Genomic DNA, 27,927 nt, shown 5'->3' on the forward strand with positions numbered 1-27,927 from the left:
TTCTTTCATTTTTGTAACATCTATCAGTTAATTGAAATCTTCATGTTTTACACAATTGATTTAAAGATAATTGTCTTAATTAGTTTTTTTTTTGGAAAAATTATCTCGCAAAATAAAAGCAATGCTTTACAAAAATTATAAAACTATGAAATTTAAATGCACTAAAATAATGATTATAATGATGGCTCTCTTGATACCAACATCTCGCTTATTAATGATCTAAATGAATAAAACGATTATTGAGCTTAAAAATAGGTATATTGATTCAGAATTCATTCTATAACATCGGTAAGCTCTTTCTGTCACAAAAGTTGTGTTTGCAATATAGCAAAAAAGTGAAAAGGTTATGAAATTTTTTAAACAATACTTTTAATTATACCTGTACTTCAGAATTAATTACAATTCTTATATTCCCAAAACCTTCTTGCAAAACTAGAGAAATGTTTGGAGAAAATTATAAATAAAAACACGAAATCTAAACATAAAAAAGATAATTAGGGCTTTCTTTATCTCAATGTCCACTCATTACTGATCTAATTGGATAAAAAAAATAATTGAGTTTAAAAAAAGATTTATTGATTCAGAATTCATTCGATAAGATCAATAAGTTCATTGTATCAGGTAAGAGGTTTGTCATTCAAAGAAATGAAAAAAAGTATATCAGTTCTTATCCAAATTCACAGTAGATTAATTTCGCTATATCGAATTCGTATCTAAAATTTCCTATTAAAATAACGTCAAAATATCCTCTATAATTGCATTGAATTTGATAATTTAAAGTCGAAAGCTAAAAATTGTTACAAATCGTTCTAATTTCTTTTTCTTTTCGTTAATTAAGTAAGCCTGTATCTTATACTGTTAGAAATCATATCTGAAAATTTTTTCAGTTCACTGTTTATTATTTTTAATTTATTAATGGGCATTATTGCTGTACCCATTATCAACCAAAAAGCGTACTGTGCCCATTAAAATCAAAAAGCAAAAAGAAAATCACTTTCTTTAAAAATACTTGGATGTAAATACTTTAAACTCGTTGGATGTGAACTGACCGATTTATTCTGAAGGTAAATTGTGCAGCTGTTGGATACAAAGAACCATACACTATTTATTAAAATTAACAGTTCCACTATACTTTATTGAAAATGTTCTAAAATTTTCCATTGCAATGATCATTACTTTATTTTTTGAAACTCTCTTAATATTATTTATTAAATCTAAAATTTTTTCTAAATCTTAATATTATTTATTTAAATTCTGCCTTTAATTAATTTTTTAATTAATGATTGTTAATAATAAAACTATATTAATCTAATGTAAAAAAATTATATCAATTATGTGTATTTATTTTAGTTTATTATTGTTATTCATACTGATTAAATTAATATTTATTTTAAACAGTTATATTTTCACATTAATTATATAATTTTTATTAAAACAGAAAAATGTTAAAAATAAATTTGGAATGCCATTCTTGACTAAAATTTTTCGATTTCCTTTGCTGTATTCAAATTTAGGCCTAATTTTCCGAATAAATCAATTAGATATGATTATTACCTGGTCATCTTCAAATTAGCCAAGTTCCACAGTACTTGAAAAAGATTGATTTTGTCATTGCTCCTAAATCATAAGAATGATGCTTTATGCCACATATTCTTTTGCACTGTTCCTAAATCATAAGAATGATGCTTTATGCCACATATTCTTTTGCACTGTTCCTAAATCATAAGAATGATGCTTTATGCTACATGTTCTTTTGCACTGTTCCTAAATCATAAGAATGATGCTTTATGCCACATATTCTTTTGCACTGTTCCTAAATCATAAGAATGATGCTTTATGCCACATATTCTTTTGCACTGTTCCTAAATCATAAGAATGATGCTTTATGCTACATGTTCTTTTGCACTTTTCATTTATTTGATTTTTTAAAAATTATTTTACGTAATCAACTTTAAAGATATTTAATGCGAACATTTTTTTCTAAAGCATGCAGTAGCCAATTTCAACATTCTCAAACATTATAAACCATTCAAGGTAAGCGAAATTATTTTCCTGAAAATGAGAATGTTTATTAGTGTGATGAAATTTTCCTAAATTAAACTAAAATACTTCTTAAATTCTATTTTTTAAATGAAAAATGAAAAAAAAAAATTTAGATTTTTGTTTATATAATTACCTAACTATGAATCTGAAATGCCTAAAGCATAGCTTGTTGTTCTGAATTGTTTAAAATATAGCAACACACTTTTATGCTATTTAAATCAGAAACATTTTGTCGCGATATCTAGGTACGAACATAAATTTAAAAAATGCGAAAAATTAATTAACCCTTTGCACTCCATATGTAGAATATGACTCACCATTTTAAAGGATGTGCCATTTTCACATTCTTATTACATAATGTTTATTATAAAAGTCGTATTGTCAAGAAATTGTCAAATTAATTTTTAGCAATTATAACAAATCTATAACTATTTTTAAATTTCCTAAGTACTTCCGAAGGAAACCTTACACCCGCATAAGTATAATTAATTAAACGTCGTTTTACTTTTCGGTGTGCAAAGAGTTAACGATAATTAAAATAACGCACAATTAAAAATATTTATTTAATGAAATTGAGTGAAGTATTTCGAATCAAAATTATTCTTTTAACCATATTTGCTCGTGAATATTGAGGAAGCTGAAAAAAGAAAGTCAAGTGAAAATAGATTTATCTATTAAATTTATTTTACAATTTTTGCGGGAGTCCACTTTAGGTAATTAAGGGCCTCTGGGGCTCTTAAATTATTTCACTCCGTTCTCATGACATGTAAGGTAATAAGATGGTAAAATGTTTTATATGCACTAATTCATATAAATATTTTTTGGAGAAGATGCCTATCCTCTTGTGTTTTGTAAAATATTCAACTGGTTAATTCGAAACTTGCGGAACGAATAAAAATTTGATTGATAGAAAATTAAGTAAAATTGAGTGTAAAAATGAGTATAACAAGAGAAAATGACAATTTGTTTAATTTTTAAATTTAATTTTTTATTTTTAATATTTAACATATTAATAAATATTATATGATTATTACAATGATAATAAATAACTTTATAATAATTATGGTAAAAAATTTTCAATTGTTTTAAAAATATTAGTTCAACTACATCAAAAAGTAATTTTAATAAATAAGGCATTTTAATCTAGAAAAAATGTAAAGTAAGCATCAAGATAAGCAGTTCAACTCAAGCTAAATTTATTCAAAATTTATCAAAAAAATGAGAAAATGTTATCATTATTTTCATTCAATATATTGTGCAAGAATAAAATTTTCACGGAATAAAGAGGTAGAGAAAAACTGTGGTTTATTATGCCTGAGAACACGAGATATAACGAATAAACAATAATTTATAATTAACGAAAACAGTTTAGAAATGATAATTCTGGATAATTTTTAGTTTTGACTTCATCGAAATAAATTGGAATCAGAGAAGCTATTTTGAAATCATATAAATAAGAAGTTAAAATGAATAAAGAAAAATTTTAATTACCGATGAATTCGAATTATAAACATTCGAATTCGTCATACTTCACTGCATAACAAAAACACCTAAATAAAATAACTGAGATATTTTATACGTATATAGTGGAATGGTAAGCACTTAAAAAGGATTGAAGCTCTTGCTTTTAATTTCCAGACACAATAAATTTATTTCTACTCCCCAGTAGTGAATTCCATTAATTCTCTTGATCAATAATGTCTTACACGGAATTTTAAAATCTAGTTTATCATTTATCCTGAAAAATTTCCGGGAAGCAAAGGGATTTTTAGATTTCCTAGTAAACTGTCTGGGCCTAATCACGAGGTTAACATATTGGATTCCGAAACACTATAATGACCAGAAATGGACTCGAAGACAATTCTGGCACGTTTCCATCAATGTTTAAATACTCCGATTCTGAACTCCATTACAAATATTGGAATTTGTACCAGACACTGTTTGTTAAATCGAATGATATCGTTTTACAAACCTTTAATTTTAGAAATAATTAACTATGAATTGATTAAATTGCTTTATCACGATCCCTTTATAAACAAGGTAAAGATAGGATGAATAACAGGGATGTGTGTAAATTTTGTATTTCTATAAAAATTTCATGTTGTGCCTGATCAAAAAGATGTCAAGAAATATTTTTTGGCACAAAACTGGTATCTCTTGTCTTGGGCAATGAAATGCAGTCTTTCCATTATTTTGACAAACATTCTAGGTAACTACAAGATTTTTGAATTTCTGGCTATATTAATCTGCTTAGCCCAGTACTGAATGAACCCTGTACAATGAGATACTGAGCAAATTAATTATGTGGGCTGTCGATTCAAGTTTGAAGAATACATATTTCCATTAAAATTGAATTATGTTGATTTTATCTGTGAATCGATTCAAGAGTGTTGCTGTCTTGCTCTCGTGTTCACTTTTACATGAATTTTTTCCGGTGGTGAATTTTCCAAACATAATTTTTGCCTATTACATTTAGACAATAAATAAAAATCCTTCTCTTTTTGTAATTTTAGATTCTATTTTAATTTTTAGTTAGATTAATTTCTTGTTTAAAAAGTGCACTAGTTAGTTAGTTTAGTTATATTAACGCACCATTTTAAAGCAACACTAGGGCTATTTTTGGACTGACCTCATAATTTTGAACCGCTGTCAGGTGACGAGAGAGACACCTGAGCTGGCATCCCCTTCTCCAAGTTTCCACACCACACCTGCGGGAGAACAAAAAGTACACTAAGTCTACTTTGAGAGAGACCTCGCAGGTTTGAAAAGTGAACCGATGACGAGGGCGACACCAGATTTGATGTTCCCCCTTCCGAACTTCTAGGTCATACCAAAATGAGAACATTTGACCTGCAGGCACGGAGAATATTCTGTGAAATCCGGTCTCAAATCCACGACGCTTTAGTTTCGAAATCATTTTGGTCGCATTCTACATTCACTTCTTAGTATTGCATACTTTACATTAACCCTTTCACTGGATACTAACTCGATGGCGCAATTTAATTGACGAAAAACACACCTGCTTATACGACGGATCTTCTATGGAATTTGGGCACGAACCCACGACTCTCTAGTCTCTTAGTCTCTCTACCGGGTCTGCCACGACATCATTATGCCCGTTTTCTATTTCCACTTTCTTCATCATATATTTTGCATTAACTCATTAACTAGATTATTTTTGTACCATCTAAATGCAATAAATCAAAAAACGCCACAAAATATGCATATCAGATTTGTTATGTAGACTTCGTACCAAAATAATGGCTTTCTGACAAATTATGGGTGAAATTCATAAACGGGAAGCATGCTTGTCTGCCGCTGCGTCTGCAGATAGACACGATCATTTAAAAAAAATGGAGTGTGCAAGATGGATGAAATTTGGCATAAGGTTTTATGACTAAGCTTGTAATTTGAGTGAAATTTAACATTAAATTCGTTGGAATCCTGACGGTCTGTTAATTCATATATTTATGATCACGGTCATTTAAAAGTGCAATAAATAGCATAAATAGAATTCGATATTTGGTTTAACCACCAAAATTTGCACCAAAAATTGCAAAATTGCATAAATAGAATTTATGTAATTTGGTCAATTACATCTCACATTGGATCAATTACATCCAATGTGAGATGTAATTGATCTAAGGAAGAGGTAAAATGCATTATTGATTTTTTCTTTAAACTACGAAACTTAATTCAAAATGCGCCATATGGCGCACATATTTATGAGCCGAGAGTCCTATTCTTTTTCCTCCCCTTTATGTTCCTTTTTCTTTTTTCTTTTTCCTCGACTGTAAATTGCAAAATCTTTGTTTATAATCTTTATCCGTCATAGTAATAAAAATGAGCATAAAATCTACTCTGTAACCAAATGATTAGGAAATAGCAATTAAAGAGGCGATTGGGACTTTTTCATCTTCGGACGTCTTGTGTAATTTTAGATCCTGCGCAGTTAATTGCAAGACAAGAGACCTCTTGATCCAGAAACATCTGGAATAGTTACAAATGCTTTATTATTCATTTACTAAAACTGTTATTATTAGAAATCAGACTACTTCTAACGTCCAGAACATACATTGGACAGACTAGATTGAATAGAGAATTGAGACTAACCATTTAATCAAGTCTAGAGAAATATTAGAGCTATACGCAACTTCTGCTCACGTAGCCTTCGTTGAACTGTTCAAGTGGTGCAAACGTCACAAGTTACGAAATAGAGAAAAAAATTCTGTCTTGGCTCTCATTTTAATTTTCAGACGATTTTATACTTAAGAAGTAAAAACAAAGTCAAAGAGAAAAATACTAATGAAAATCTAAAAAAAATATGGTCTGATTTATTTATTATAAAACTTAGAAATCTGAAGCTTACTTGGTAATTCATGCTTAGCAACAAGAGTTTTCGAAATTTTAATTAGGCTTAGTTTAGTTAAAAAACGCATTTGTCGAGGTGTGTTTTTTGTGCTATAATTGTTTTTTTTAAATGTGTTTTCATTTGTAAATTTGTTGTTTACATATTTATACTTTCTTTAGTGCTAAAAGATTTGGCTAATTCGAAGTTGATGGGGCCTCAGTAAAAACTCAGTTTATTTAAAGGTTTCAATTGAGAAAAACTGGGCATAAGGAAAAAAAGACAATTTTTTTCACTATAACCGAAGAAAGATAATTTTTCTAATATTTAACAAGTTCATTTAATAATAAAGAATTTATAAATAAGCAGTAAGTAATTTTAATAAATGAAGTAATAATATTTATCATAAAAAGATTTTTTTTATTTTAAAACTAATAATATAAGTAAAAAAATTATAATTTTAATAAACAAAACAGTATATAGCACCCGAATACAAAAACTGCACAAAGAAACTTCAAAATAAACAAGCACTATCCGTATTTAACATGCTCAACATATTTTTCGAAAAGTGAGAATTTTTTTAAAAAATTTTTTATTGAATATAAACTCTATGGTAGGAAAAATCCACGAATGAATTTAGAATCTTTAAAAAAAAATCCTTTACGTTCACAACATATTTCTTTCATTAATGAATTCTTTTAAAAAATAAGCGCATTTTTAGTTTTGATCCGAATAAATCAAAATAAATATGAATTATAGACGCTATTTTAAAATTTTATAGATGAGATATACGAGAGACGCCAGAAAAAACTCGAATTAGCTCCAAAATCTAATTAAAAATGTCCGAATTAGCCAAATACTGTTTGTTTACGATACCGCAATGACTTGTCTGAGCGAGCGAGACTCAGCGGGATAGTCTCACAAAGAGAAAGCGGAAAAGAGGCCGCGATGGCCTGGTGGCCAAGTCTCGGCACAGTCTCGCTCTGGAAGATCGCGAGTTTTGCGATCGATTCCACCGAAGAATCCCCACGTTTCTCTGCTGCACGTTGAATTCGCCATCGAGAATCAAATGTCATGTGGGATTATTTATTTGTTTTTTAGCCCATTACAGCACCCCCGTTACCAAAGGAAAGAGAAGATTCGTTAAAACTTATACAGGAAACGTGAAACTCGAGGGATGATCTTATTAATAATTACAAACATGGCAAAATCGCGTTATGCGATGCAACTTTTCATTGGAAAACGTGCGTTGAGTTTAAATCAAATCGAGGAAGTATACGCAATTTAAACAAAACTAAATATTATTGCGATCAAAAGTGGGAAAAGAAACAAATGATAACTGATATGAATTTTATTACTGGTTAACCTGTTAATCGGATATGACGAAATATTTTAATGAAGAATGACTTGAATATAAATGAATCACCCGATTAACAGGTTAATAAGTAGCTACACAATACAACTATATTTACTTTCTTTATACGAAATATACAAAGAGAAAGTATTGTATTCGTCAAAAAATCCAATCTCGAGTTTTTGACGAATCTTCATGTCCAAATCCGGAAAACACATTTTTGGAATTATGTTTGTCTGATCGTGAAAACGATAGATTTGAAACGCTTTGAGCTAGACGTATGAAATTTGGTATATGGTTCATGCCTAATTTATGGTTTTTTTTATCAAATTTTGAACAAAATTCATTAAAAGGAAATCAGGCTGTCTTAGAGAGAGTCCGGTTCGTGTAAAGATCTTTATAAATAAAATTTGGTGAACTGATTTAGCACCTAAAGCGTAGATCTGTTATCATTTTTTAACCATATTCGCCCAGAAGTTGACCGTCTCTTACTTTGCACTATCGCGCAAATGTAAACGCGATAATTCAAAACTGCAAAGATTTAGATAAATAAAATTTGGTTTATAATTTTAGCAGCTAAAGTGCTTATTTTTACCACATTTCGAACCAAATTTGTCAACCGGTTGAATGTCTGTTGATCTGCAATTTCACATAGATGCAAAAGCGATAACTCAAAAAGCCCGACTCGATCAATGAAATTTGGTATGTGATCTTGTTACTAAAATTGTAGTTCTGCGTCAAATTTTGGTATCATCCGGTTGAAAAGGACTCGTCGAAATTGTCTATTCACTTTTCTTTTCCACACTCTACGAAGCACAAAAATACGTTTGAGGCACTCTGGAAAAAAAATCTTAGCATTTATGTCATTCACGGTCTTGTTCAAGATCCGTTGAGGCCGCTATGGCCTGGTGGTAAGGCCTCTTCTTGTGAGCCGTAGGGTTTCAAGTTCGAGACCATATTCCATCGAAGAACCGTCGTGTAAGAGGGTCTGTTGCACGTTAAATCCGTCATGCCAAACGTCCTCCCGCTGGTGTGGAGAGGCGGTTGCCAGCTCAGGTGTCGTACTCGTCATCTGACCGCAGTTCAAAATTATGAGGTCCGTCCCAGAATAGCCCTAGTATTGCTTTACAACGGGACGTTAATATAACTAAACTAAATTAAAACCGAGATCCATTGTTTTATGGGGAGGGGGGAAAGACATATTTACTAGAGAGTATGCGAAAATTTCGGAAAGATCACTCTGCTGGCTTTAAAAACACTGGTGAATTTTGCTTGAGGCTGCAACCTGGGCGGGATAAATAAATAGGCAATTGCCTAAGGGCTTCGCAACTCAAGGATCCAGTGCCTACAAATTCTTTTGGTAGTATTTTCAGAGAAATTTAATTCTCAAAAATCGTGCACTCGAAGTTATTCAAACTTTAGAAACATTTTTCTAACAGCATTCCTAGTTAATTATCATATACAAGTTTCGTTTTACGTTGTTTTAAAATTTTAATAAGATATATTCCTTTACTATTTAAAATCTGTTCAATCAGATGATTCATTAGTATTTATAATGTGTTAAAAACAGTTTTGTGATTTAGTTTTATTTATTTTTTGTGAAAAAATTTTTTATTTGAATTTCGATTTTTTTTTATTTTTTTTTTTTTAGGTGAGGTATTGAAACCAACTTTCTAGAAATTTATCCAAAGTATTTTTTTTTATTATTATTTCAGTTTGTCAAAACTTACCTCTTAATACTAGGTATTTAGAGATTAAAAGCAATAAAAATATATCTTCTTTAGGAAATTTGGGAGAGGATAGAAGGCCCCCTAGAGACCTTAAACCGACCTTAATCGCGGCTCTCGACTCCCGAAGCCGAGACTCTCCTGCGATGCCACCGCGGCTTTTCTTTGTCCTATGGGACTTCCTATGATCCTATAATTCCACGATTAATTACTTAAAGATACAAGTTATCAACCTGCAACTAATGCTTCCATTATACAAGATCTTTTCAGAAAATACTGAAAGAAAAAATGGATGTTTTTTCTGTGACTTTTATGGCTTTCCTTTGAATCTTCTAGACTATAGAACTATGTATCTTACGAAGCAATAGCTTTCTACTCTTCCTTTTCATTGGTCTTTTGATGTCCCTTCTAAACCAAGCAAAATTTTACAATCACTAGAAACATTGTCACTAGTTTCAGGCAAAGATGTTCTTAGAGAAAACATATAAGGCTTCCCAAAGTCAAGAACTCGTTTCTTCTCATTATATTGTCACTCCGCAGACACAAAAAAGTGGCGATAGTTATTTTAAGGAAATCTACCATTTATATATGAATCATTATGGTTTTAATGGTGAATATTTTAAATTGCGTTCTATTTTCCTTCGCTTATTCTGACTCTAAGTTTAGGGGGATTTTAAATTGGAAAGAATCGCGTATTTTCTTGAAAAGTTTCGTTATAAGCATCCTTATGCAAAAGAAAAAATATTTTTTCGTCTAGGAGAGAAATTTATTCCGTAATTTATCTCTTTAATGAAACTTGTATAAAAAGTAAGAAAATTATTAAATGAATAATTATATTAAATATATGTATTAATTACTCTATAGTAAATGAATGTACAATTTTTTAAAACCATTTTATCAAGTTTATCTTTTCGTAACAAATATGTAATTATTATAAATATAATTTATTATTAATTACACGTTCTTATTGCTACAAGTATGCATCTAGTTGTATTAGTAATATCGAACACCTCATATATCAGAGCCATCCGAAAGAAGTTACGCGCATAGATTCAATTCAAAGATATTTTCGCATTTTTTTTTTTTAATATCAAAATCCGATTTCAAGTGACAAAGCAAGATTCATAAAGCCCTTCTTAAACCTTTAAATTCTGGAAGTACTTGAATGTAAAGAATGAATATACTGATTCATTCAAAAGTTTTGTAAAATGGCGCTTTTCTTGACAATATTCACAAGGGCACGAAGAATACAGTTCCGATGACAGTTAGTAGATGGAAGCTGAATAGAGAAATTAAATTATTTTAATTATTAATTGAATCAATTGTTCAAAAAATATTTACCTCTTTCCCGCGTATATTCTGCACCAAAACTTATCTAATGATGCAAAAACGAATTAAAAAGTTGCTTTTTAATTAATCGTAATAAAGATTAAAAATTAATCAATAGTATTTTTAACAATTTGGCTAATTTGTTCTCTATATATATTGTAATTTGGCTATATATATATTATAATTTGGCTATATATATATTGTTAATTTATAATTGGAAATTGGCTATATATATATTGGTAATTTGGCTATATATATATTGTTAATTTATAATTGGAAATTGGCTATATATATATTGGTAATTTGGCTATATATATGTACGTACGTACATTGATTCCCCATCTCCTCCTAAACGACTAGGTCGATTTCAACCAACTTTTGCGCACTTACTCTTTAGGAAAAGAGGAGGAATACCGTGTACTTTAAAAAACACAAAAGTTCATTCAATTAGAAATAAAACGAAATTTTACCATTTTTCGCAATAACTTAGGAGCAAATTATTTTATTAGAAATATTTTAATGCCATCTTAAAATTCAAACTGATGCCTTTTCAATGATATCAAATTCCTTACTGTACAATTTTTTCTTCAATTTTTATTAATTGTTCAATAAATAACACTGACGATTTTGCATTACAATATGATCCATTTTGTCTCTATTTTTTCAAATTTCTGGTTCACATTTTTGTTCCGGTTTGAAGAAATTACCGTTTATACTGTGAGAATACCGTTTTGTTCCTTATGTCGGAATTATATAATATTAAATTACAAATCATTCATATGATATCCTAGTAATTTGTTGAATAAAAGTTTCAGAGCAAATATTTGTTTAAAAGTGGCATTATATCTCCCAAATAAGAGTTCAGTAGATTTATACAGTGCGCTTCTTGATTAGACAAAATGCAAATGCTTAATATTCTTGCTCAATGTGCCCCTTTCCTTTTGAAAGTCTGAGAAGGGGAGGGCATTGGAAATCTGAGATCGGGATGAGATTTAGTATGAAAGCATACATTTAGAAAGTTCATTCATGAAAATATTAAAACGCAATGGCCAGTCAATTTCGAAAAAATGGTCCTTAAACTTTTTGTAAAGCTTATATACAGATAATTTGACTCCCGGCAGGATGATCCCGATAGCATGGTTGTCTGGGTAACCATCTCGTATGCGGAAAGTCAGGGTTCGAACCTGGCTAGAATTTTTTCTTTTTTTAATAACTTTTATTCAATAAAAAATTTACAAATACTCTTAATTAATATGTTTTTAATTTTTTTCATCCAAAATAAATATTTATTATTGAAATACATAATAATAAAATTTAAATTTAAAAAGCACATTTTAAATACAGATGCATTTTTTAAACAAAATAAAATTATTTAAATTTAATTAACGATTCACAGATAGTTTTAATCAATATGCTACTTATTTTTATGCAAGGATAAATGTTTATTCTTTTAATACTTAAATTATAATTTAATGTTTAAAGGATAAATAATTAAAAACGTTACATTAATGGCTACAGATAATTTAACTTGCTTGCATCATTTTCAAACAATTAATTTTCAAATTCTAGAATTTTAATAATAATAAATTATCAATTCTAACTCAACTAAGCTGTATTTATATCAAAAATTGAAGGAAGCAGCTGATATTTGTTAAATGTATAAGCAAACATCCCCAACTGCAGTAATCAAAAGAAATAGTAGAGAGCAGGTGTTAATCTATTGAATGCGTAGGCAGATGGTTCAAAGCGTATTAAGCGTATACAAAATTCTTATTTAATCGAACATGATCAAGAAATAAATTCTTTCGAAGCTAGAGTAAAAATTCAATCAATTGTACACCATCAATTGTTGTCACCAATTTTTAATGAGATGATGGTATGGTACGCTGCCCAACTTCCTGATGAAAGAGAGATATTTTTAAATGCAAATGAAGTTTGTTTTCCCATAGATCTCTTAAAGAAACCTTGTTCTTGTGGACAATCATCCTTTATCAGTTGTGCAAGATGTCGAAATATATTTTGTTTCCAATGTTTTTACTATAGTTACCATTCTGGTTCTAGTATATAATCGGAAGTAAATGTATAAAGGATAATTTTTTATAAATATTGAATAATTTTTTTACGATGTGAGTATTTATAATTAATAATTATCATCATTTATATTATATTTATTACTATTTTTTAAATATTAAATTAAAATTTAAGTAACTAAAATAATAAACATTTATCCCTGCATAAAATTAAGTAGAATATTAATTAAAACCATCTGTAAATAATTAATTACATCTAAACAATTTTATATTGTTTAAAAAAGGCATCTGTATTTATAATTTTTTTCTTTTAAAATTTTAATTTTATTATTATGTATTTCAATAATAAATATTTATTTGGGATGAAAAAAATTAGAGACATTAATTAAGAGAATTTGTAAATTCTAAATTGAATAAATTTATTAAAAACGAAAAAATATCCTAGCCAGGTTCAAACCCTGAACTTCCGCATACGAGACGGTTACCTAGACAACCATGCCATCGGGATCATCGAGACGGGAGTCAAGTTATTCGTATATAAGCTTTATCAAAAAGTTGGAGGACCATTTTCTCGAAATTGGCTGGCCATGGCGTTTCAATATTTTCATGAATGAACATTCTAAATGTATACTGTCATTATATTAAATCTCATTCCGATTTGAAATTTCAACCCCGTGCACGGATTGTGATGTGAGATGTTCTAATCGTCAAAATTATTATTTTTTTTTCGCAGAGTGCGTCGAATCTAATTTTTTATATAATTTTGTTTGAAATTTTTAATTCACTTTAAAAATTTAATTTATTTTTTTATATTCGAGATGCTAAAATCAACTCTCTGGAAGACAATCTCCATTAAATGTTTTGTTATTTCAGTTTGTCATAATATATGTTTTTTATAAACTACTTATAAAGGGATTAAATTAAAATCAATAAAACTGTCTCAATTTTTTTTTCAATTTGAATGGAAAAAGAGGGCCCCAAATCTTGTACAGCTTAAGGGCCCCTACATAGCTTCATTCGGCACTGGCAATGATTGAGGCAATGTTTTGAAAATTTCGCACAAGGAGCTTAGATCTTTTCAACGTCTTTCATAGATTGCCCTCTTCTTGCTTCTTTTGGGTTCATCTCCATTTCAAAAACGGAGAATTCCACTGCCGTTTTCAAACAATTCGTTTAACTTTTTGTTCGTTGAAGGTTCGTTTATCTTCTTCATTATTATTCAAAATAATCCAGTCTTTCATTCGTCATTTCTCAGTCGTCCTCAATTAATTATGGCAACGCGGCAGATGTTTTGAAAAGCACTGTTCGTTTTTTTCCAGTGCCTATCGCTTTTGGATGATTTTACTCAATGGAGGAATGAAAAAAAAAAAAGCACTTTTCTGGAGTTTTGATTTGGCATTTTTTTTTTTTTTCTGTTTCTTTCCGATGTTGATTTTATTTTTGTTTTTAAATTGTACTAGTTTGTTTTGATGTGATGCTGTACAATGTTTGTATATATTATTTAACAAACAATAAGCATTCCCTCTTCTGTTTGACATCTCACCTCTATTTGTGTGAAATCGAAACAAAATGAAGCATGCGCAAATGTCTGTTTTCATGCTTGAAAACAGACAGTATTGAGTATAGATGAAACTATAGCGTAGAATAAATAAAATGGAAACATTTAAGATATGCGCAACTTATAAATCATTTTCTGAAAATCTATGATCAGCAAAGCTTTTCTGCATAACATTCATAGAAAAATTTACCATAGAATCGAATTGAGTTCGGAATTTTGAATAGCACAGATAATTATATATATATGCATATCAAAAACAAGCATAAAAGATAGAGGAACGAAAAAATATGCACAGTTTAATAACAGAATTCTAAACAGGGTACTGAACAGTGCATAAGTATGTAATAATAGTATAGAACACAAAAGAGAATATAAATCCTAAGTCTAGAATACAAATAAAATAATCAAGAACATAGCACGAACAATAATAATTTATCATAACATGAAATAAAAGACAATCATGAAGTATATATTAAAGAACAATACATTCAAGATCATGTATATAAAATAGAATTACCTTTCATGCAATAAAATCATCAATATAAAACTATTTAAAAAGTAATGTCCATCAAACAATAATTTCGTCACAAATGTATTTGTAAATCTGAAATGCTTTTTAATAAATAATTTATTTATAGTTTGTTCCTACAAAGTTTTTTAAAATCAGATGCTTTTAACTCTGTTTTAGTCTGATTTCATAAATGATAATTTGTAATTTATACTCACCAAAATATTATGTTTCAAAGTTTATATTTGCTACAAATTTTCATCTTTAAAACTTCTGTGCGATTTATATGAAGAAAATGTGATGTGATGATAAAAGTTAGGATAGTGGATTGCCGATTCAGTTTCATCACTTAACCATAGTTAAATATGATGAGTTTCTGCCAGATACCTCTCAACTAATTTCAAAAATTAAAAAAAAAATTAAATAACAATTAACATCAGTGGAGCTATTCTCCTCGAAACTTTCTCGCGTTATTTCTAATAAAGTTGTTATCCCCTTCCTCCAGCATAAAACTGTGAACCTTAAGCAGGGTTGTTCATTGTTCAGATTTTCTTTTCTTTTTCGGAATGAGGATTCCACATATGAAGTTTTTGTATTTCGTAGTATAGTGAAGAAAGTCGAGTATGACGTCTTTTTCATATATTTTGGATTTAGACCAACATTTGGCACAAAACTTAACAAGCTCGCGTGTCAAATTTCAGTGATCTAAGTAAGTGAATTTTTGAGATATTCAGTTTACATGCATGCGAATGTACCGATAGACTGACGGTCAGCCCTTTGACGGATTTAATTCAAAATGTGATGCGAATCTGCACTTAAAATGATAAAAATGCATACCGAATTTTATTTATCTAGCTATCTGTGTTTTGTAGTTATCGTGTTCGTTGGTAACCGGTCAGGCAAACTTCTTCAAAATGGATTTTATTCAAAATTTGATTTTAAAAAATATGCAAATTTGGTATTAAGATCGTTGACCAATTTCCATCCATCTAGCTCAAAATATTTTTGAGTTATCGTGTTCATTGACAGATGGACAGACATAATTCCAAAATTGCGTTTTTCTGACTGAGGGAGGTGTGAAACGCGGAGATCCATCAAAAGCTGGAGATGGAATTTTTTGACAATTACAGTACTTTATATTTGTATACTTCTTATTCGAGGAAGTAAAAAAAGATGTAGAAACGACTCATTAAATTCACTGGCAACTCTTTAAAATTTCGTGTCTTCTAGGGTAAGTTTTGGATATGAGAACTATAAGGATATAAATCGTATAAAATTTTGAATGCTTCGAAGTGGAAATCCTTGGAGCATTAAAATAAGTCCTCAAAGGACATGCCATCTAAAGCGATGTGCACTTTATATATCGTTATTCACACAACTGTGTTGTGTGAATAACTTATATTCTGAATATGATGAAAGATTAAACTTCTTTTCCTCTTCTGCCTCTATTTTCTTTTTACCTATTTTATGAAATTTGTTATAACGTGTAATTTTAATATAATAAAATGATTTTTGTTCATCTTTCAACAAAATAAATATATCAATGAATATCAATTCAATTCCGAAACATCTTCTCTGAAAATGTCCGATATCGCATTATTTTCTTTTTTTATTTTCTTCTAATACTTTTTTTTTTTTATCCAGAAGATTGCAATTATTCCTCAGACATTTCTGACACATTAATTTCGACTTTTTGTGTTAAAGGCAAAAGTTACTAAATTTCCAAATTTCAAGTGAACAAATTATAAATAACATTTAATGATACAGGAGATAAAATGAAATTTTAGAGTGTAAGTGAACTCTTATCTTTCTTCATGCTGATGACAGTAAAAATCACACGCATCGAATATTCAAGTGTTGCTAAAATTACTAGACAAAGTTGGCAACTTAATAACATATTGCTAAAGCTTTGAGAGCAAATGCACGCTTATCTTGCTTTCTGTTAATTTTTTATAAATATTGCGCATGCACGTGCCTTAGAAATGTGAAATTGTTGCTCCGAAAATGATACTTTAAATTATTATTTAATCAACACTTCAAACTGAAAGTTTACTTTAAAGTTGCTGATTGAAACTAAGTGCCAATATTAACACGATACTGAGGAATTTGGTTAATTCTAATCTAAAACGATCACAGTAAAATTTCACAATAAGAAAAATTGTGTTTAAAAATGATAAAAGCGATGAAAACTATAATTTTTATTCTAAAAACGACAGTAAGAATTTATCTTTAATATTTAGAACTTTCAATAAATAATGTATAAAAAATAAATAAATATTAAGTAACTTTAATGATAGCAGCTATAATTATGGAATTTTTTAAATAATATTAAAAATTATAAAATATAATAATCAATAATAATTTTAGTCAACAAGCAATAGAAAGCGCTTTAAATACAACAATTATAAAATAAACTTTAAAATGAGCAATACAATTCACACTACAACTAGTCAATTTTTTAAATATATATATATATATGTATATATATAGTAAATCTTTTATTGTGTTTTTTATTCAATATTAATTAAAGTGATAACTCATTTAATACTGATTTAATGTTTTTGATATAAATTATTGGGAGGTTAGTTTAATTTTATATTAATATCTTATTTGGAAGTAACACAGGGACTAGTCCGGTATTTTCGGACGTACTCGTAATTTTGAACTCTGGTTAGATGACGAGGAAAATACTTAAGACGGCACACCCTCACCAAACATCCACACCCTACCAGGAGGAGGATATTTGGCCGAAAAGTCCTCACACGCATTAGTATCTTAAAACGCATTAGTGTTCTTTAATGTCACTGATAGCTCAAAGTACTGATGCATTTAATTAACGAAAAGAATTCATAAATAAAATTGATCTTTAGTTTGGCATTGAAGGAATCAAAATAAATTTCAATGCAAGATGATATTTAAATATTATTTTAATAGGAAATCCAATAGGTTGAATGAAAGAATCATTGACGTTTTCTAACTAAGCAGATTAGGCAGCTGCCCAGGGTCGCTAGGCTGAGAGAGAATTATAAGTAAGTCGATTAAATTTTTTCCCTTGTTGCCAAATAAATGAGTTTGTAAAAAATATAAATTCTATGGATTAAAAATATTAGGATAATATTAGCACTTTATGAAATTTAATTGATGAGATTCTTATTCATTTCTTACATTCACTTCATTATTCATATTTATAAACGTGGAATAATATGTATAAACGTGGATGCCGAACAATGGGGAGTCAAAATCTCTACTTATAATAAAGATGAATGTGTGCGTGTGCATGTGTTGGCCCTCTACAGGCTAGATTGTTTGACCTAGAGCTACCAAATTTGGTGCATATGTTACCGTTAAAGTATGAAATCCGTTATTTTATAGAATACCTAGTTATTCCATAAAATAACTGATCGTGTCCGTTAAAGTGTAAAACTCTCTTGTATTTCATGGTTTAACTAGTTATTTCATAGAATAACGATCTGCAGCTCGTTAAAGTGTAAAATTACTGCAAACAATTATATTCCCGATCCCAGTTCAGTGTCTGCGAACAAAAATGAATTAAAATCGAAGAATTACCGGATGTAGAAATATCGCTCCGGTCGGTTGCCACAGCTCAAAGTTTAGGTACTGGTCAGGGATTTAAAAAATGTTCGTGTAAAACCCAGTGTGTCAACAAAAAATGTTTTTATTTTAGAAATAATGTTCTTTGTAATTTCAAGTGTCATTTTAGTAATCCTTGTTGTAACAAATGATTTTATGGTACGTTTCCATAAATACCATTTATGCGCTGCATAAATTAGATAAATTGCTTCTTTTTCATTTTAATTGTCTATCATTAGTTTAATTTCATTTTAGATAAATTGTTTATTTTACTCTTTAACTGTCTCTCATTAGTTAATTTATAGAATACCTAGTTATTTCATAGAATAACTAGTTAAAGTGTCAAATTAATAACATATTACACACTTTAACGGACACGATCAGTTATTTCATGGAATAACTAGGTATTCTATGAAATAACTGCATTGTATACTTTAACGGTAACACATACATATTTTGGAGGATCCAAATGTGCACTTCTTTGTTTGTTTGTTTGTTTTTGAAATTTTATTTAAAAATTAAACAAACTTTTGACGTTTTTCCGAGGTAACTCTCTAAAATATGACAGTACTAAGAAGTACACATTTTATATCTTCTTAAAATTTAAAAAAATATTCTTTCAATCTTCTATTATTTTGTGCTATAATATATATATATATATATTATTTTTTAACTAATTTTTTTTTAAAAAAATTTAAATATAGTTCCTAACAATACATTTCTCACAAAATAAAAATAAAATTTTACCAGCACGAGCACGTTGTGCTTACATGAAAAAATTAGCTTTTATCAGCGTGTTGTCATCATGTGACAAGAGCTCAAATTAAAAGATTAATAAGTTAAATCTCTTTGAAAATTAAATCTAAAAAAATTTAACTTTAGCACATGTTTGTATAAAATAAAATAAACATGAAATGATATTCTCTATAAAAATAGATGCGGGAACAAGATTTCCATAACTTTTAAAATATCTGCCTTATAAGTTCATAATTCAATGTTAAGTCAAACATGGTTTAATATGATAACTTTAGTGTGAATTACATGATTATCAAAATTTGAAGCTTAAAAATAATTTTCTGAAGAAGCCATTAATACCAAGTTACATAAAATATTTAAATGAAAATTGTAGCGATAATTAATCCCTGCGAACCAGTTGGTCGCCAAAGGCGGCTTGTAAATAAATAAAAACAAATACATTTTCACAAATAATAATACAGATAAATATTCAAAGTTAAGGAGATAAAAATTAACTTAATATAAATAAATCATCAACGTGTTAAAATTATGTTGAAATAAGAAGCCAAATTAACTAGCTCATTAAAAGAAGTACCACATAACGTGTACAGCCTAGAGCCACAAAATACCAGAATCTGTCGCTGGAAGAAACTGAAAAATAAAAGTACGAAATAATGAAGAAACCGAATTAAAAACCTCCGAATTATTTAATTCTACTGCGTATATAAAGTTTATTTCTCTTTTAGATTGAAAAGATTATTTTCTAATACAGGATATGCGAGTACGTAATCTTACTTTGAATAAAGAGATAAATTAAGACACATTGCTCATTTCTAGTGTATGTTGAAATGTCACAACACGGAAACGGGCCAGCCAACAAACAAAACATTAAAACTTCTTTAAACCACAGAGGTGATTTCTTTCTTCCATTAGAATGGGAATCTATCTTCTTTCTGCAAGACACCGAACAAAATTATCCATGTTATTTATCTAGTTATTTTTTAATTTTTAAGCTTTATATCCTCCTCAAAATTAAATTTATTCGCTTGCATTGTTTTAAAATAATTATATTTTTGAAAATTCAGTTGGCTTAACATCACAAAAACAGACGAAATTGTTTCGCAACAATCAGCATCATATTCCAATACGCTTTCACTTTATTCAAATACTGCAATGCCTATTCATAAGAAATAATTAGATATAAAAGGTGAGTATATTTGTCACTGATGTAAAATCGAATATTTAATTACGTTAATTATTTACAGAAAAATTCTTTGAACTGTGTGTGCATTTGGATTCGTAAATATATTCCGTCTGAGATGTACTCCGACTAAAAAATAATCCGTCTGCAATATACTTTAAAGATTAAAGTTCTTTTTTTCCTTGCAATTGTATTGTGTGTTTTTAAGATTATTTATAAATATGTGTGTAGTATATAAATATAAGTATATTAAATATGTCGTAACCTGAAAAAAAATCAAACGCTAAAAATTTATCCTTTAATATATCCTGAACTACATTTTCTTTTTCAAACAGAATCTGTAATGGTCAGGCAGACCGCTTGGGCAAGAATAGAAGAATATATATATATTTCATAAAGTGAATTACAGGCCGAAAACTCATTACACTGTGCAGGAACGCCCCTTAGGGGTATGCCTAGAGCTCTAGGGACTAATGAAGCCCTACATTGGGCTTCTTTTTGCGTAGATCAGAAACTGTTTTAAGATTAGGAAATCTGACCGAATTTATTTCCTAAATTCCCTTGATCCTTCACCCCCCTTTTTGAAATAAACACCCCCTCAGACTGAGATGAAATATTAATAAAGTGTATTTATCAGTATTTTATTTATTGCTGAAATTGGAAAATTATATGTTGGAAATATTCTGGCTGCAAGAGTGCTGAACCCATTTTTTTTTACAAGAATGGTCATTTACTTAAAATAAGTGCAATAAATAATTATATCTAAAAAGAATATGACTGAATATATATACTAAATTCTGCTTTTATAATATTTAAGAATTTCTGCTGAAAAGAATTTCTGCTTTTCTGCTGAAAAGAATATTTATATGAAATTCTGTTTTTTCTTCTTTATATAAAAATAATTTACCAAACAATATAAGAATTTTTTTTACGTACTAGAGCACCCACTCCATATTTGTACTAGAAAATTGTAAAATCCTGGACGACGCTTTATGCTATGTGTTTTTTTAAAAAAAATGAAATGTAGTTTTTCCAATTCACATCAAACTCATCTCAATAACAGGCATTTGTCTAAGACTGAGCTGAATTCTGTTGATGTTGAAAAATCCAGAATAATTCTAACTGAACTGAGGGGGAAAAAACGAATTTTCTGAAATGTTTTTTCCCGATACAGAAGATGAATGTTAGAGTAAAACCGAATGGAAGTCCTATTTTTAGTGATTAATCCGATGTGGAAAGGCTTGTGCGGAGCGGCCGATCGAGTCACAAAACCGGTTCGTTTTCGCCTATTGGAAAGAACTGGAAATCTGCAAATGACGCAACCCTTTTCCGCAGACACGATTGTTTACCCTTCCCTCCAACAGGGCCAGTGACTGTCTCGAAAGAACCTCCTTTCAGTTTGGATTTCAGGTGGAGCGAAAATAAACTTCAATTAAAATCTCATTCCGGGCTGAATGTTTCAGAGACGCCGGAATGGGAAAATCGGATTTCTTGTACCTACAAAAAGTGACCTTGAACAGGACGTCGAACCCCTTCCTGCAAAGCTTGCTCGGGATCACAAAGTTCCCGATCCGAACCGCAATTTTGTGGGATGTCTTCTTGTAAAACCGCTAGTTGTGACTCAGCGAACGCTTATCTCATAGCCATGCATTATCTTTCTTTCAGATTCGAATAACTGTGTCTGGGAAAAATGCAGGCTTGTTCCGACACTGTTGTAAAAGTGTTTTGGAACACAGATAACCGAGGAAGGAAGAACTTACTGTGTCTGCTGGATATCCGTTTTTATTGCGCAAACAGAACAGGCAGCAAAAAAAAAAAAAAAAAAAGAAAGAAATAAAAGTCAAGACGTCATAATAAACGCACGCGTGAAAATGTAAAACGACGTGCGTGTTAGCTTTTTCCGCTTTTATTTCTATAACCCTTAACCACTTAATTGCTTGGGAGGGACAGTAGAGGCATTCTTGGAAATAATTTCGTTTGGCTGTCTGCTTGTAGTAGCTCGATACGAAAAACAAAATTCAGAAATATATATATGTATATATACTCCTGCACTGAACAAACACATTGTACGTCCATATATCAATTTAATGGGTTGAACTGGGTCAAGTTTCGAGATTTCCTAAACTAGGTTTTACGGTATTCCGACCATTTCATCGCCGATTCGAAAATAATATCTTTGGGTATGGTTGTTTTAACCCCCCTCCCAAATCTGCATTACATTTCATAGCCCCTTGCATTTTTTAGTGTGACTGGGATTAAATAAATAAAAAAATTAATTAAATTAAAACTGACTAAATCATAGATTTAATTCATAATTTTATAGAACATGAATGTGCTTGGTAGAAATTCAAAGCTTATCATGATTAAATTGTTTTATTTGAATTTAGTTTTGATAAGAGATGGCTATATAACTGAGTTCAATAGCTGGTCGCACCTCCAAGGCAAGATAATGATACGTTTCCAGTCTAGGCAAGTAATATTCATACCACTTCAAATATTTTGCTAACTTTATTATAATAATTGTTTATTTGTCAGACGGTACAAGTTCGAGAGGTTGTACCAAATACTGAAATTATTTAGTTTTCAGTGTATACCCTATAATTTTACTTTTGTGATATTTTGATAATAAATATCATGACTTCACCAGACGGAGCATCCAAATGTTTACTTTTTTATTATGTCATCAACATGTTGAATAAAGAATTGTATATATTTTTTCTTTCATCTAAAATACTTTCATTCGACAGCATGCGAGGCATGACGAATATTTTCTTAAGAAATCACAAAAGCTTGTAACAAGACTAAAATTCATTTAACTAACCTCTGAATATCTTAAATTAGAAATGAAAGAGGGTTATTAGCTTTTTTCTCGTCGAAGATCGTCATTATTTTGGGGAAAAACAATCGTTTTCTTTTTGAAATATTTCGCTCGCTGTTCCCAGTGAAGTCCAATTATTTTTTTGCGGATTTCAGATCATTGCTTTTAAAGATATAATTTTGAAAAAGAACCAGATAAACGACAGGACAACATCAGTACTTGGAGAAGATTTCACTCTTCTTTATTTATTCTTCACCATTTCAGGGCTATTATTCCATTTTTATCAACACATTCAAAATCGCTGTTTCACGTCATTATTTCTCGAATAAAATTATTAAATAGCTGCATAGAAACAGAACAATTTCTGCGAAGACATTACCGTAAGAATAAAGAATAGGCCACATTTCAAACGCAGATGATGGGAAATCTAGTATTACCAACGATTTTGAGACAGGGATTTTTTTTTTTTTTTTTTTTTTTTTTTCCCCTTTCTGCGAGCAGCGATCTCACGTAACTGGTTTCTCCTAATTGTGGCTCTGTTTGTCGCCCAGAACTGTTTGCATTTTCACAGCGTTTTCAAAAGCCATTTGGTAGGTTTCATCCACACGTAATAATTTATCGGCACAGGCTAGAGAATCGTTTGCCTCTGTACACGAAGTTGTTGAATATTTCGCACACTTTTTTTATTCGATCAAAAAAAAAAAAAACATAAACAAAACTGAGAATTAAATTCGCTTTTTGTTTTTTCAAAATACGCTTCCTTTATTATTTATTTATTACGACTTAGACGATTTAACAAAGCTTTTCCAATTAAAATATTTTCATTAAATTCTCAGGAATAACGAATCATTGACTTTTTTTTCTTCCCTAAAAAATGTTAAGATATAACTCACTAACAAAGTTTTTTCAATTTGTAAAATTGTTGTTGCGATTCTAATTCACAAAAAAATCGAGATTTTTGCAAAAAAGGAGTGAACATTTGTTATGCACATTTATTCAATTTGAGTTTTATTTAACTTGTTTCATGTTAGTAAAGACGGGCTTCTGTAATCAATTTTTCACTTACTTCATTACCTGCGAAAATGTTTAAATTTTGCACATTTGTGTCCTCGATGATAGTGTATAATTTTGATATTTTCAGAACTTAATTAACAGGTTATAGATTAATTAAATTTTGATTCCACACAAATGGCGCCATCTAGAAGTGAATTCGACAAATATGATTGTGAGATTCCATAATATTTTTTAAAAAAGGAATTATAAATCAAAGAATAAAAGGTTGGAAATATTATTTTTATTTCAAACATCTCTTTAAAAAATTCATTATTTTAAACCTCTTTCAAGGAAATTTTTATAAAAATACACACTGAAAACTTTTTTCTCTCTCTCTTTCGCCACATATTTCTTGTTTAATTTTTCTAAATGTTTTTGTGTCTAGTATGTTGATAGCTCTACAAATAATAAACTTTCTGCTACTATCAACTTTTTTTTTTTTTTTGCATTTTATTATATTTATGAATGTGATATCACAAAACTTTTGTTGTCTTTTTTAATGAAAAAAGTATTTCAGTTCATAAATATTGAAAAGGACTCTCTACGAACTTTCATTATTTCGTTTTTTAAACATGCCTGTAGTTATTTAAATATATTGTAGGAGTTGTTATCACTTTTCTAAATTTAACCACTGTTTGTTAGAAAATACATATACATTTCTGTTTTATACTCCTTTAAATTAATTGGAATAAGGAATTTCGTCACAGTATAAAAAATAAAGTCTTTCTAAACATAGAATAAATTGTGTTATAAATATTCTTTCAATTTTGTCAATCTCACCATATTTCCAAAAAAGAATTTTAATGTTTGAAATTTTGAATATTATGTTATTTATTTTTATTTCAAATTTATATTATTTTCTGTAAATTATATATTGAATGACTGTCTAAATGTCAGATATTTTCCTTTATTTTCAGTTTTATTCAGATAAAATTATGCTATCTGATGAACAAATATATTTACTTACGTTAATCACTCTGTATTATATCAGTTATTCATACTACTGATGTTGAGTTTTTCATTCACAGACTTTCTATTAATTATAGGCTATAAATTTTTATTTTCTAAAAAAATATGAAGGCAAAAATAAGTGTTACTTTATGGTAAATTTTATAATAAAATCATGAAATCAGTGCTGTTATATTAACATTTTATGATATCAAATTTATACTATTTCATTGATAACCTAGAAGGGAAAAATAATAACTGTTAATTAGTTTTCTTGAAATTTTTTTCCTAAATTTTTATTTTATTGTGATTATGTTTCTTAAGTACTAGGGAGTTAGTAATTAAAATCAATAAAACAAGAAATTTCTGTTTATTTTAATTCTAAAGAATTAAAATAAATTAACTTCTAATAAATATTTTTAAAAATTGTTACATTAAATTTATAAGTTACTATTTGATATACCTGGCGTTATTTGGAAGTTCAAACCTTTCATAAATAATATTTTTAAGGAAAAAACTCATTTTTTATAAATTAATGCAGTGCACACATTTCTTTTATATACCGTACATTTCTTTCACTGTCCTTGGCTACTTGTAAATAAAGGGTATATCAGTTCTTAATTTCAATTCTTTTAGTCGCCGTTAAATAATTGTTTAAAACCAATAAAAACATTCCAAAAAACAAGAAGCAGAAATTTCAAAAATTAGCGGTAGAGTAGAGCAGAATTTTACTGTATTTCTTGTATTTCAAAATCGTCAGTGTTAAATTTTAAAAGAATTAATTTTAAAAAATGTAAAAATATAAAAAAGCAGAAAAAATTTAATATGAAAAGTTAAAATTTTGAATTGTGAGATGGTATTAAAATATCTTAGAAGTTACAATAAACTAACAACAAAATTTCAGTTAATTTCCAATTAATTGAATATGAAATTAACTTTTGGCTTTTGTAATATTTTATTTTATTTTTTTATATTGAAAAGTAGAAGTTATTTTTTCTCTTACTCTAAATAATAAGTACGTAAAGTTTCCTTGAAATCGGTTCGGTCATTTAGGCGGAGATATGAAACATATATATATATATATACATACATAGCCACTATGATTTTTATTTCAATTAAGATGATTTCCAATTTAACTTTCTGTATCTAAATTTAATTTTATGATATAAAATCTATGCTGCTAAAACCGAATTAATATCAAATTTTCATTGTTATATTAAGACAAAAAACAGACCAACTCACGATGCCTTCTTCCCAGACATGTAACTGAAATACCACTTTTCTTAAATAAAAAGAAGGCATTCATTTCTTCGACCTCGCTTCCACCTAGAAAATACATCTGCACTCGCTAGCCAGGAAGCATCTAATTAAACTTCTACTTAAAATTCTGAAGCCTTCAAGATTCTTTGTATTACGAAATCGTTGAAAAAAAATCAAGGTTAATCGAAATATTAGAAACTCAGAAGCAAAATGATTTTAATATATTGCTATTAGGAAATATTCCTCAAAAGGAACGTACTTTCATATATCGTCCCTGTTCTATCAAAATGTCGTCTGCCAAATTTATCAAAAAATCTCTCTGACACGCACAAAAAAAATTATAAGTTAATTACATCTGCTTTGAAATTATGGTAATAAAATATCATATGTAGCTAGTATTTCCAGCTGTTCCATTAAAATTGCTTCATGTTTTGTCATTATGGTTTTGACATACGATATTTTGATATAATCGCGAAGATGAATACTTTAAAATTCATCAATGATTTGAAACAATCATCTTGTTTTAGCATAATTTTAAATTTACACTACATGTCAAATGGGATTTACTTCCAGTGTTTTCATTTCTTATTTTTTATTTCAAAAACCGTTGCTGAACAATTCCAGTTTCTTTATCAGTTAATAAATGCTTTGATAATGTTTGTCGCAGGTATAGGTATAAAATCGAAACAAAAACATTTAGACGATATTCATTCTCTATCAAATGGAAGATTAGCTTTGGGTCTTCGCAAGCCTTGAAAACGCAGAAATCAATGATTTCATTTTAAAATTTAACTATTTATACTGTTATCATAAGTTTGCGATTTGAAAGTGCTATCTAATTTTGTCATAAGTTTGTTTATTTGCATTTCAAAATGTTATTCCATTTTTTATCATCTTCTTTTACTTTATACTGTAAATCAGTTTGCTAGCGCATTCATAATTCGAGTAACTGGTACAGGTATCGAATTTTATATATATATATATTTAAATAATGTTTAGTTAGTTCTTCTGTTTCTCTCCTTTTCTTAAAAAGTTCATAGAAAATAGTTACTTAATTTTGCAGCTTTACAATTAATTAGCTTAGTAGCTCATTTCGTAGCTTTACCATTTTCGCGTTTAAAACATAAACGCGAAAATGGCAAAGCTAATTGATTTTTTGTACCTCCGCAACATTTATTGTTTTGATAGCTTCCTAAACTTGAAGAACAGCTTCGTTCCTAAGAAAACAGAATGACTAATGTCGAAAGCATGAAATAAAAAAAAAAAGAGGAGGGTTGATTTTGAAATGTCTAAGTAAAGAGCTGCGCCTCTTTCTTATCATGTTTCGCGCAGCACTTTTTTAACTATTCGTTTGAAGAATACCCAACTTTTTCCTATCATTTTGAAACTCGTGTTTTATTCTCTCGTGAAAAAACCTGGTCACC

The 27,927-nt window shown here is 29.0% G+C and overlaps 1 protein-coding gene across 1 annotated transcript in view; it reads right to left on the reverse strand.

Annotated features, from left to right (window-relative positions):
- LOC129960610 (glutamate receptor-interacting protein 2-like) overlaps window positions 1-26,556 on the reverse strand; it is a 223,371-nt gene extending 196,815 nt beyond the window's left edge. Inside the window, exon 1 of the mRNA XM_056074134.1 lies at window positions 26,486-26,556. Coding sequence (XP_055930109.1) covers window positions 26,486-26,549 — 64 coding nt within the window. The 5' untranslated portion in view covers window positions 26,550-26,556. The remainder of the gene's footprint in view (window positions 1-26,485) is intronic.
- Window positions 26,557-27,927: the final 1,371 nt, after the last annotated feature.

The sequence above is a fragment of the Argiope bruennichi genome, chromosome X2 (assembly GCF_947563725.1).
Source record: "Argiope bruennichi chromosome X2, qqArgBrue1.1, whole genome shotgun sequence".
NCBI classification, from domain to species: Eukaryota; Metazoa; Arthropoda; class Arachnida; order Araneae; family Araneidae; genus Argiope; species Argiope bruennichi.